The following is a 12,635-nucleotide window of genomic DNA, read 5'->3' on the forward strand; positions in this document are numbered from 1 at the left end:
CAATATACTGCAGTACATTTCCTACTGGTTACAAGTACTACCTGCTCTCTGATCCACAATGAAGTGTGTTCCTTTATATCATTTCTCAGTGTTCTACATTCATAAACTATTCCCTCCCAAGTCTCAGTTCTTGACACCATTCAGGCTCAGAGGGGATGAACCCTACACACAGAATAGCTAATACAGCTACCATCAGTTCAGAAACAGAAGAGCAATACCAGAATCCTTGTCTTGTCATTTCTCACAGGCTTAGTCTCGCTTTTATCTTTTGATGTACACTGTATCCTGGTGTAATGCAGCATTCATGTCTCTTTATCCACTGTGTACCTGGGCTGACTCAGCAATAGAACAATTCTCAGTGAAATGATGTTGTAGTTTTGCTAAAGAAGAACTTGAAGGACATTTTTGCTAAATGCAATATGTCACTGGCACAGTCTTGCAAATATCAACGATCTGGAGGAGAGAAGAAAATCTGGCCTCAGGATCAGTCGCTCTGTCTCCCAGGACCATTTTGAATCAGTGTGTCTCCACTGTTTGTATTATGGAAAATATTTTTTAATTAGCCCATTACTTGTGGTGCATCTGCAAGTGACATTTTTCAGATATAAAAGCTCTTTGCAACTTTTATCAGAGTAAAATAATTTATATTCTCTGGACAGGAAAACAGTTCTTTGTGATTGTCAGACAGGCTGTTGTATTTCAAATTGGAATAATCCATTTGTAATGATGAGCATTCAACACCATGTCCAAAGTGGATGAAATAGATCAAATGGATGATTGGGAGTGATGGCTCTCTTGTCTCAACTTGTTTGATTTTTTTTTTCTTTTTTTTTTTCACCCCACTGAAAAAAAGATGTTAACAGCATTTAATCATGGACACTTGATTGAATGAAAAAAGTACAAGCAAGAAGGCAAATAACAGTCATATTTACTGCAAGGTTTACACTCGGTGTAATAAAATGCTCATTTGGAATAGTTGTAAATGTCATTTTTTATAATTTATTGTAACTCCAAACAAAAATAATTTCTACAAAAAATAGTCAAATAATGTCATATAATATTGATACGTGGTTGATATCTTTTCTCTCTCTTTTAGACTTCTGATAAGTTAAATTCTCTTAAATTCTGCTTCCTGAATACTGTGTGAAGATTAAATCTCGCTAAGTGTGGCAACAATCACTCATTCCTATAACAACCATAATAGTGACTAAATTTTTATAATTCGTAACCCCCTGGATATTATATAATATGTATAATCTCAGCGACTGTTAGTGGGCACATTAGATACAATGACTGAAGATATAATTTTTTTTTAAAAAATGCAGCAGAAATAGAATAAATGTAAAATCAAGTCTCATCTTTTAAGAGGAAATGAAACCTGGTTAATATGCTATGTAGGCCTCAGCAGCAGGATCAAATGCAAAGCTCGCCTCCCGACCTGTTTGTCGTGTCAACGTGTCTTGTCCTCTCACCGAGTCTGACCACACACACTGGCCATCAGTCTTAAGGAGGTGAGATCCTTAAATCAACCAAAAAAAAAAAAAAAAAAGGAAAAAAAAAAGGTCCTTGTGGTTACAACAGCCATTCCCTTTGAAGTGAAACAGTGGTGATTTAAGTGTTTTGTTTATGCTTTTTGGTTTGATGCACATTGCTCCAGCTCAGAAATAAAGGGAACAGTGGTTGGTATGATTTTTTTTTTTTTTTTTTCCCCTTCGTCTGCATCTCTTTTCTCTGAGGTCACTCCCTGTTTTTCTCTGTTTGTCCTTCTTCCCACAGCTGAGCACACATTCGGTATCATAACCGTCCTGTGAGGTGTGTGTGTGTGTGTGTGTCTGTGTATGTGTGTCTGAGTGTCTGAAAGGTGACCGGGGATAGTAAGTGTTGTGTGTGTGTGTGCTCTTTTGCGAGTGCTGCTGAAGAGTGTGTGTGTGTGTGTGTGTGTGTGTGTGTGTGTGTGTGTGTGTGTGTGTGTGTGTGTGTGTGTGTGTTCACTGGGTCCATGACTGGGACGGCCCTACCTACTCTGGGTCTCCCCTCGCCTTACGTACACACACATATACATACACTCCTTGGTCTGAGGGGTGGGGTGGGGGTTCGTGGCTCAGTGGGGAGTTAACATGGCCAGCAGGTGGGCTAGCAGAGTGCAGAGCAGCAGGGTGGCCATGGAGAGGTGCGGCGAAGAGGCGGCATTGCAGTCCTTGCCCGCCTCGCAGCGGGAGTGTTGGCACAGTACCCCCTTAAACTCTGGAGGACAGATGCACTTCTGGTTCTGGTTGCACGTTCCTCCGTTCTGGCACAGGAGCATCTCTTCATCGCAAATGTTAGCTGTGAGTTGAGATGAAAGCAGACAGAAAGAGCAGGAGAGGGTGAAGTAGTTGGAAAGAGGGAGAGTGAAGGAATTGCAGATGTAAGGAGAATGAGAGATGAGTTGGGAATAAAGAGGATGTAGCAAAGTGACAGGTGGTAAAAGGATAGTGGGGGAGTAAAGAGCACAAAGAAAGATGTATGGCAAAGTGACAGACAGGTGGGTGAGGATAAGGAGGGGCAATGTTGGAAAATGCATGATTGGAAACAGCGATACAGGGGCAGGAGCAGAATTCAGGGCAGAGAGAACAAAGTAGAATAGAAAGCAGGAGGAAGGAAATAGGCAAGATAAATTCTCCAGTCTTTGCCTCAGGGACAACAACAGGTAACACCTGCCTTTTCTGTTTTTGCTGCCCTTTTCTCTGTCTGTTTCTCTTGAGCCTGCATTTTCTCAGGGTCAAGTTAAAATCATTGTCTGAAACCCAGCAGAAAATACACTGCATGTGTGATGTGTTAAGTAATGATTGGAGGTACAAATAGCATCATTAAAATGCTATAAAAGACATTAGAAAATGTGCAGAGATAGTTGTACAGCACAAGATACTTGACCTGAAAATGTTCTGAGAGAGAATCAGGCTTCCATGACAAGAAATAATTACACCAGATAACATTTTTTATTACACCAAAGGTAATTGGCTCTGATGCATCGGAGTATTGGAGTAAGATGTCAAACCTAAAACATACTGTCCTACTATTTACTACAATGTGCCCTATGTTGTAATAAATAAACCTACATTGAAAGGGGGTGGGTCTGTTTGAGACTGAGGCCTTTGACTAGATGGTAGATGGTGGAGGAAGGCGATTCCCTGTAATGGGGTTAAGGTGTGACAGGGTCATCAATTAAAGGAGCAGCTGATGCTGCTAATCAGCTACATGATCTATTCCCCCAGGAGTAAAGAAAACATCAGGCGATGCACTCAGGAGGGACCTGGAAGGCTACAACATTTTTTTCAACCCTGGTTTTTTAGACATGAACCCACAAAAATTTGCTGTCCTTATACTCACGATAACAGCCTTGTTTCCAGTAGTAGCCTGGCAGACAGTCGTCGCACTTGGCCCCTGTGGCACCATCTTTACACTGGCAGAAGCCTGTACCGTTACACCGGTCATGAACAGAACCCATCTGGTTGCAGTTACACTCTGAAGGAAGAGTGGTGGAGGAAAAAGAGAGAGAGTGTCATTTAGAAATTCCTGCCTGTTGTAATTTTTTGGGGGATTTGATCTACAGTTGAATTAAGTTCAGCCAAAAATGTGTGCATGTGTGTCACACCACAGATTTGTCTTTGGTATTGAAGCACTTCAGAGCTACAGTACTTTGCATATAAGGTGGAGTCTCTCCAGAGTACAGAGATGTCCCAAGATGCTGCAGATTCAGACCCAAAATTAAGGCTCTTTTATTTCTCCAGGTTTAGTTTTTTGTGTCAGTTTCAGTGTACTAAATATATCACAGCTTGTGATACATGTAATGCTGTCAGGACTAGAAACGACTGTGATTTAAGGCATTTCATTTTGCATGTTTTAACTGCATATCATAGGTCTCAGTTTTTTTCTCACGCAGAATGCCACCTCTTCACAAACTACTCCCAAGGTCTCTGAGAGGTTAACGTTTTAGAACAGTCTTTCAACAAATTTACTGGCGCCCATCACACATCCTAACACTGTGAAGAGACTACAGCGACTCATCTAAACAGAAAAATGAAATGACAGATGTCCTATGTCAGAAAGTACTAAGTATCTCAGATGTTGTTTGGGAAACTAATCCCATTTAAATAGAACTGCAAGTTCTTTTGACGGTATGATATCTGCTTTCAAAGGCAGATAGAATAAGTTTAGGGAACATTGTGGTATTTCGAACAGTTGTGAATCTTTTTGTTGAAATGAAATCAAACTTTATGATTCAAATGGCCAATCATAACCACACCACAAACATATAGTTAACCTCAGAAACACCCTTAATTCTCCCTTATAGCTACCTGTCTAAACATTTTTTTGTTGTACTGAAATGTGAACTTTGTACTGAGATTCATGACACATAAGTCTAACAAAGATTTACCACTCAAGTTTTCTTCTCTTTAAGACAAGATGACATTGAATTTCTCTTTGGATCTTTTTTTTATTTTTTTAGAATTCTCTGTGTTTCCCTCAGATGTCTGCACAATATTATCATTACAAATACGTGTATTTTTAGACGCTGACTGATATCCAGATCAGTGGTAGCTGGTAGCAGATCAGAGATGGTAAAAAATTGCAGATCTGCATATTTGCGCTGCATTTGTGACTTGATGTTAGCAGATAGCTTGTCTTTTACTTAAACCCAAGATCAAATTAACAAATTTATTATAAAATATTCATAAAGGAGAAACAGGCCAAGATGCCCAGATTACACAACCACAGCGAGGCGGTTGGTATTCGTGTGTCTGTAGGTCATGTGCATTAATACTGGGATTGTATATGAGCCACTGAGACTGAATGTGTGTGTATAATGTGTAGCTGTGTAAAATGTGTGGAAATGCATTAGTGTTAGAGGGCACATTGTTTCTTGCTCTAGAGATGGTGTGAACTGATTTTTGTTGCCATGCTCAGTGTGCCAGTGTGCTGGCAGATGAGCTAATGGGGCCTTATTTGTGCTGACTCCAAGGCCTGGCCCTGTGTGCTCCCCAACCATGGCGAGTTTACCCTCCAACCCCCTGCAGTCCACCTACAGATGGATCCAAATCAACACCATATTTTTGCTCCACAGCAATGCAAACAAAGTGACCTCTTACTAGGACGTGCCCTTAACAAGGTGTAGAAAGTGTAGAAAGAGTAAATACGAATATGAATGCAAACAAACTGCATATATCACTGTCCAAAAAGAGTATTAATCAACTGTAGTCTGATGCTTCAGGGTGTTTGCATCAATATTAGGTTAATGGGGTTGGACTTGTAAACCTTTTGAAACACACAGTAGCAGACAAGGACAATGCAGTAGGCTAGTGACCATTAACACTCAAAAAGTTTTGAACATCCAAACGATGGAAAGTTCTTCACTGACCAAGTCAGTCACTTCAGCACATTGTTACACTTGCTTAAGACCAGACTGAAGGCAAAAAAACCCCTGAAATAAAGAAGTGATGATGGCTGCAGTTCCCGCCTGATAGAGCCTTAGCATTAATACATTTTTTTTGTACACTTAGGGGCAGCAAAATAAGCTCTAAACATAACTTTGACATATCATCACCTTTATAAAGTTGTTCTGATCAACTTTTATAAAACGGTTGCCTATTCACATATCCAGCAGACCAGCTAGCTGCTAACGGTCTTTGTCTGGTGTTTCGTGCTGAGTAGGTATTGTACAGTTGGTTTATGAGAATGTTGTCACTGAAAACAGCAGCACGCTTCATCTGGAAATGATGCTGATGAGAGTGAGAGTGAACCAAAACAAACAATGTGCTGAAAGATGCTTAATGATCAGTAGAACTGATGGGGACAGCAGAGTCAGGTGATAAATCTTTGGGTTTGTCACTAGCAGTGACCCCTCTCACATTACAAATAGCCTCCTCAGCTTGCATTATGTCCCGCCATGATCTACATAACAAAAGAACAAGTATGCTCATAGTAATTGTAGTTTATCAATAAGAATGCTAACAGAAAAATCAGTTTTATCTCATTAATATGTACCAAAATCTGATCAGCTCATCTATAACTGTCCATATCTACTCCGTCTTAAGTATGAGGTTTCTAGTGTATTGTTTTTGGGTTATCATGTACAGAGATACCAGCATGATGACATGATATCCTGCATACATAAGATTGTTGATTAGTGCGGCTTTAAGTTCATGTTCATTAACATGTCCAATTACTTTTGCGTTCCCTGTGGTTATAGGATTGTGTATAACAATTTCTTCACGGTTGAACTGATGTGGATAATCACAATCAGCTTGTATCTGACAGTGCTTTAACAAAAATATGTTTTCAAAAGTATGTAAAGAAGAAAGTAAAGAAAGTACATGTGTTAGAATTTCATCACTGGACTTCCTAGGTGTGGTCCTTTGTCGGGGTGCTTGAATTTTGAAGGCAGTAACAGTTAGCATATCCTTTTCCGCTTTCTCTGTCAATCACCCAGAACACACACTCTACCACCATAGTGACACACACACCATTGCCCTCTACACATACTCTCCCCTGTCCCCTTGTTGACTGACCGATGCAGACGCTCTCATCATCCAGTTCAGCAGAGGCGTTGCGGAAGTATCCCAGTCTGCAGTGTTGGCAGTTCTGGCCCCTGGTGTTGTGCTTGCAGCTGACGCATGTGATGATGTTCAGGTAGTCGATGTAGCTGCAACGGTTGGAGTGGCCGTAGCACTCACAGTCTAAAATAAAAGAGACGATTTAAACTCATTTCTTAGGGGAGGATAGTTATACATTTTTATGTTGAACTTGCAATTTAAATGTAGAAAAATTGGAGTGGGATAGTATCTTTTTTTTCAATCCGTTGCATTCTCTCAGGACTCTTTGACGACAGTAGGAAGTGATAAATGACTTGCACTAACAGATGTCGGAAAGTTTTAGTTTTAGACGTCAGTGAAGAAATGAATGACTCTGTGTGTGTTTTATGACTTGCCTTTCTGACTATATATTGGTTCAATAAAGACAGACCACTCCCTCTCCATTACTACACTCACAGGTTTGCTGAGTCTGCTTCACTGTGCTGCACTGATTACTGATGGGAATTCCACTATCCTGCGAGTGTGTGCGCGAGTGTGTGTACATGCTTGTTTATGTATATGGGTGCAGGCGCATGAGTACAGGCATGTTAATTGTGTCTGGGAATTTAATTGCATTATGGCATGAGTTGATTATAAGCTACAGAATCATAACAAAGGGAGTTTGAGGTGAGTGATACAGTACAGTAAGAGTTTTCCGTCTGCACCTGGCACTATGGAATCAGTCTGACCCCGATTAACCTGAGAAAAAACCTTCTTTCTCTCCTCTCTTTTCACAGTTTGTTCTTCATCTCCACAGACTTAAATTCTCTTTCATAATGCGCTGCACAATCAGAGCTTGTAATTAAATTTTCTCTTTGTAATTCATGAATTATCTGAGAGGATTTGAATGCAAGTTTTACTCTACATGCTGGAACGCTTGATAAATTAAGACTTCTTCCAAATTTCACACCCTTAAACCAAAGCTAAAAAATGATGCTGTGGAGAATGGTGTAATTTTTCCACAGAGGGAGAAATGAAAGCCTGATATCATTTACCGTCGGATCTGCATTGTGCAGAGGGATGCAGCGAGAGGTGGAGGGGTTTTGCTCTACATTCTCGCTACGATTATCTTGGCTGAGGCTGCTACCTAATTAAGGTTTTATTAAGCTTTAGAAGTTGGCTGCAATAGTGGCTGCAAGGCATCACTGTCCTCTAAAGAGGCGTTTACCAGGCATGTTTATGCAAATACACATTTAAATGCACATTAAAAAGTCGGAGTTTAGCTGTTTAATCAGCCGTCACATTATTATTTTATTATTGTTTGGTTGATGATGCCAGCTGAAATATTAATGAGCTGGTTTAAAGGAAGCCAGCGAGAGGAGCACCATAAAATGCCTCTCTCAGCACTGAGGGAACCATGCTAGCAGTGTGGGAAGAACTGCCTAATTAAATATAAATGGCCAATTACTCCACAGACTAGAGAGGCAATGGGACATTGTTCCACAAATTAACGTTACTAGTCAAGATGCTGCTTTACTGGTATTTATCAGCTGTGAATTGTTAACGGTGAAAGACGATTACACAGAGAATGAGAGACAGCTGTCTGCATCAAAGATTGTGTGAGGATGAAAGAATAATGGTATACTTTGCTAACAAGCATCTTTTTCTGAAATCAGTATACAGAAATGTTAGTGTGGGCAGTTAAGGTAAACACTTACCTTGATCATGCACATAAAGCAAACACAACCACGAGGGAGTCACAGATGCAAGGGAAAAAATTAGCAAAATGAAAAAACACATAACATGCAATGAAAGGAATTTTCCCACAGGTTTTATCCCTGAAAATCAGCCTCAACACTTTAGTCAAATGACTAAAAGACTTTACAATCCACTGATCTAAGAATTTCACCAAGCTCAAGTTTCCCCTCTGTATCCTCAGACCATGTGCTGCTCATGTTGGTCTCTTACCTTTGAAATCATCGTATATGATCCCAAACAACTGTCTGGCCTGGGGCTCTCCTGAGATCAAGAGTTTCAGAAGCCCTTGAGGGATGAAGGAATCTTTGTGTAAGAGTCGTCTGCTCATCATTCACTGTGCCACAGTCGTCTACAGCACTATACCGTCACACAGGCGGAGCAGGTCTATCTTATAGGTGAGCATTAGTTCTACAGAGAGGTCGTATGGATTAGGTGGATGGGATTCCCACTAGATTCTACCGTTACAAGAAGGGAGTTGCTTTGTTCTATGAAGCTGATAAAATCCTCACTCAGTGGCTGGAGAGAACCCAAAAATCATAATCAGGATTTAATGAGTCTACATGCAAGGAACTTCTGTAGTGCTGCACCTGAGTAAAGATATTTAAAGTTAAATCTAATATAACACTATTTTTAATATTTGCAATCTGATGTGGCTCGTTTTTTTTAAAGCATCCATTAGGTTTTCAAATGAAAATATGAAATAATTTTCAAAACAAAGATGAGATTAAAAGTTAATTCTTGACTTTGGAAACAGCAGTTGGCAAAATAATGCCAACAGAAATGATCATATGACACATTCTTCTTCATGTGATAGAATCAAAAGCCTCACAACGGCGTAGTGGATCTTGTTATGTGAGTGTTTTACCAACCACTGATTCCACAAGAAAACAATTAACTCTAACTCTAACGTTAAGCCACACAAGGATGAGAAGTCTTGAACATGCTCAAAAATGGAAATTTGAACATCTACAATGCCACGTCAACAGGACTTCATCTGCTGAAGACGATTGTGGGACATGATTAATCGACTCAAGAAAGAATTTTTAAAACTAAAATCAAAAACTCTTCTGGGAAACATTTAGTTTGGTTCGTCAACATTAAATATTTTAAAAAGTGTTTTTCTGTCAGGTCGGCAAAGCAGAACCTTTTCAAGAGGCAGGTTAAACTTTATTTTGCACTGATGACACACGTGGAAGATTCAGCCAAGAGAAAGATGACTCAACTGTGGGCTCAAATGATTCGAATCACCACATTTAATGGAGCAGGAACATATTAGATAAATGCAATACTGTGCCACCTATTAACCTCATCATGATAAAGTTTGGCTCCCGATGTGCAGCCAGTTATGAATCACTGTGCTGTTATACCAAGTGTTCAGATTCTACCTTTCCTTTTCTCTCTTTCCTTCTCTCTGTCTTCATCCTCTTTCCCAGAAGTGTGTTTTGTGGTCTCATGACTCCCTCTTTCCCCCTCCGGTTTTTCAAAGACGTGGTGCACTACAAAGGAGCGAAAGCTTGCAAATCAATCTCTATTGATGATTATCTCAGGCTGTTAAACCAAACTAGATATTACAAAGATGACTGACAAGACAACAATATCCACATATTTGTTGTAAACCTGTTCACATACTATAATGTAATACATGTGTGTTGAAAAAGTTAAATATTCTTTTTTTTGTTTTTTAGCCAAGTGTCATAAATACATTTTCATACTATTTATAAACAGCAAGAGGTAAAACTTGATGAAAATGTAATAATGTTCACACTGTTCTGAACATAGAAACAACAATGTGTTTACTTCAAGAGCATCTTTAATGTCAAATTCATCTTCCTTTTTCTTGTCTACCCATTCTTTCCCACTTCATCCTCCTGTTTGCTTTTTATTTCTTGCCCTTCAGTGTCAGTCATTGTCTCAGTTAAAAATATGGCGCTGCTGTTGGTGGCAAATTAATATTTAGCCTCATAGCTTATGTTGACTGACAGGTTATCATGCTGTTGAAGAGAGGAAGTTAGAGACTTTTCTTTCCAGTTCCCATTTTTCAGTGTGAGGTGCCAAGTTTAACTCGCGGTGACAGTTGATCTTCTGCATATTTACTGCACTAAAATATATTTACTGCATATATTGCTACCACTACAAATAGAAGAGATACCTCTCCTGTCGGCTTTTCCTTCTGTGTGCTTGTCCTCCTCCTCCCTTTTCTGCCCGTGTTCAGATGAGGTGGTTGTTCTGTGGCCGTGAGTTTCATGTACGTGTCCCTCAAAATTGTGGGAAACTTAAACACCACAATGAGCAAAATTGAGGTAATATGATATGAGATACATTTTATGAGAAGATCTCCACCACTACTGGTAAAAGAGATACCTTTCCTTTCAGCTTTTCTTTCCTCCCCGTGCCCAGTTGTTCTGTGGCCGTGAGTCTCATGTTCATGTTCCTCAGACTTGTGGAGGACTGTTGCACCACAATAGTCATGAACGTAACAAGCAGAAACATCTTATGAGTAAAATATCTGAGTTTTTAATTGGTCCTCCCTTCCTTCCCTTTTCTCACACCTAGTATCTCAAATAGAAAATGCGAGATTAAGATTTTACTCTACAGCCTAAGTTTATCCACTAAACCATTATATAGTTGAACAGATGCAGATAGATGAATTCAGATATATTTCTGCTGTTTATACTGGCCCAGTTTAACACTGGAGTTGCAAAGTTTAGCTTGTGAGGAAGGTTTATCTACTGCATATTTAATGCAACACAACTACAGTATCTAAATCTACACCACTACATATAAGACAGATACCTTTACTTCCTTTATGATCCTCTTCACCGTGCTCAGATAAGGTTGTTGTTTTGTGGCCATGACTCTCATGTCCATGTTCCTCAGACTTGTGCGAGACTGAAACAGCCATTGCCATCAATATAGGAATCCAAAGTTAAGATGCATTTTACTGTTTGCAATTTTCACTATGAGTTTAAATTGTGCTGAAAGTTTGTCTGTTACTACAGGTAAACTACCACATTGCCACCGCTACATATACAAGCGATACCTTTTCTTTCGTTATGTTTCTCTTCCCCGTGCTCAGGTGAGGTTGTTGTTTTGTGGCCATGACTCCCATGTCCATGTTCCTCAGACTTGTGCGAGACTGAAACAGCCATTGCCATCAACATGAGAATCCAAAATTTACATGCATTTCTGTTGCTTGCAATTTTCAGAAGGGCATTTTTATGCTACGAGTTTAAATTGTGCTGAAAGTTTCTTTGTCACTACAGGTAAACTACTGTATGTAAAAGTACTACAACATGGCTGCTCACTGCTATATACAAGAGACCTTTTGTTTCTTTATGCTTCTCTTCCTCGTGCTCAGATGAGGTTGTTGTTTTGTGGCCATGACTCTTATGTCCGTGTTCATGAGACTCGTGTGACACTGAAACAATCCATTGTCATCAATATAGGAATCCAGAATTTACATGCATTTCTACTCTTTGCAATTAACAGGAGGCCATTTTTTATGCTATGAGTTTAAATTGGGCTGAACGTTTGTCCATTACTACAGGTAAACTACCATATGTAAAAGTACTAGAACATTACCAACGCTACATGTATAAGAGATACCTTTCGTTTCTTTATGCTTCTCTTCCCCGTGCTCAAATGAGGTTGTTTTGTGGCCATGACTCTCATGTCCGTGTTCGTCAAACTTGTGCGAGACTGAAACAACCATTGTCATCATCAGTCACAACAGGTAAACTACAGTATGTAAAGGTACAAGAACACTACCACCGCTACATATACAAGAAATACCTTTCGTTTCTTTATGCACTCCTTCTCCATGCTCAAACAATGTTGTTTTGTGGCCATGACTCTCATGTCCGTGTTCCTCAAACTTGTGCGAGACTGAAACAACCATTGTCATCAACATAAGAATCCAAACTGCTGCTTTCAATTTTCAGGGAAGCATTTTTTTATGCTATGAGTTTAAGTTGTAAAAATTTGTCAGTCACAACAGGTAAACTACAGTATGTAAAAGTACAAGAACATTATTACTGCTACATATAAGAGATACCTTTGGTTTCTTTATGCACTCCTTCTCCATGCTCAAATAATGTTATTTTGTGGCCATGAGTCTCATGTATGTGTCCCTCAGGCTTGTGGGAGACTGAAACACCACAATTATCAACATAACAAGCAGAAACACCTCATGAGGATATTATGCTGTTTCCTCAACAACCTAAACAGTAATGCTATGACTTCAGTGCCAAATTTAGATTTAGCTTGAATTGATTGAGATTGAGATACATTTCTGCTGCACTTTTTAGGCACCTATTTTGGCTACAT

The 12,635-nt window shown here is 39.6% G+C and overlaps 1 protein-coding gene across 1 annotated transcript in view; it reads right to left on the bottom strand.

Annotated features, from left to right (window-relative positions):
• Positions 1 to 538: 538 nt before the first annotated feature.
• The window catches only part of ntng2b (netrin g2b), a 64,895-nt gene continuing 52,798 nt past the window's right edge, over positions 539 to 12,635 (bottom strand). Inside the window, exons 6-8 of the mRNA XM_023423946.2 lie at positions 6,549 to 6,716; positions 3,370 to 3,504; positions 539 to 2,325 (exon numbers count right to left, since the gene is read on the bottom strand). Coding sequence (XP_023279714.1) covers positions 2,102 to 2,325; positions 3,370 to 3,504; positions 6,549 to 6,716 — 527 coding nt within the window. The 3' untranslated portion in view covers positions 539 to 2,101. The remainder of the gene's footprint in view (positions 2,326 to 3,369; positions 3,505 to 6,548; positions 6,717 to 12,635) is intronic.

This window comes from Seriola lalandi, unplaced genomic scaffold, assembly GCF_002814215.2.
Source record: "Seriola lalandi dorsalis isolate HSWRI2012SDOR001 ecotype SW California unplaced genomic scaffold, Sedor1 jcf7180002054695, whole genome shotgun sequence".
Classification (NCBI taxonomy): Eukaryota; Metazoa; Chordata; class Actinopteri; order Carangiformes; family Carangidae; genus Seriola; species Seriola lalandi.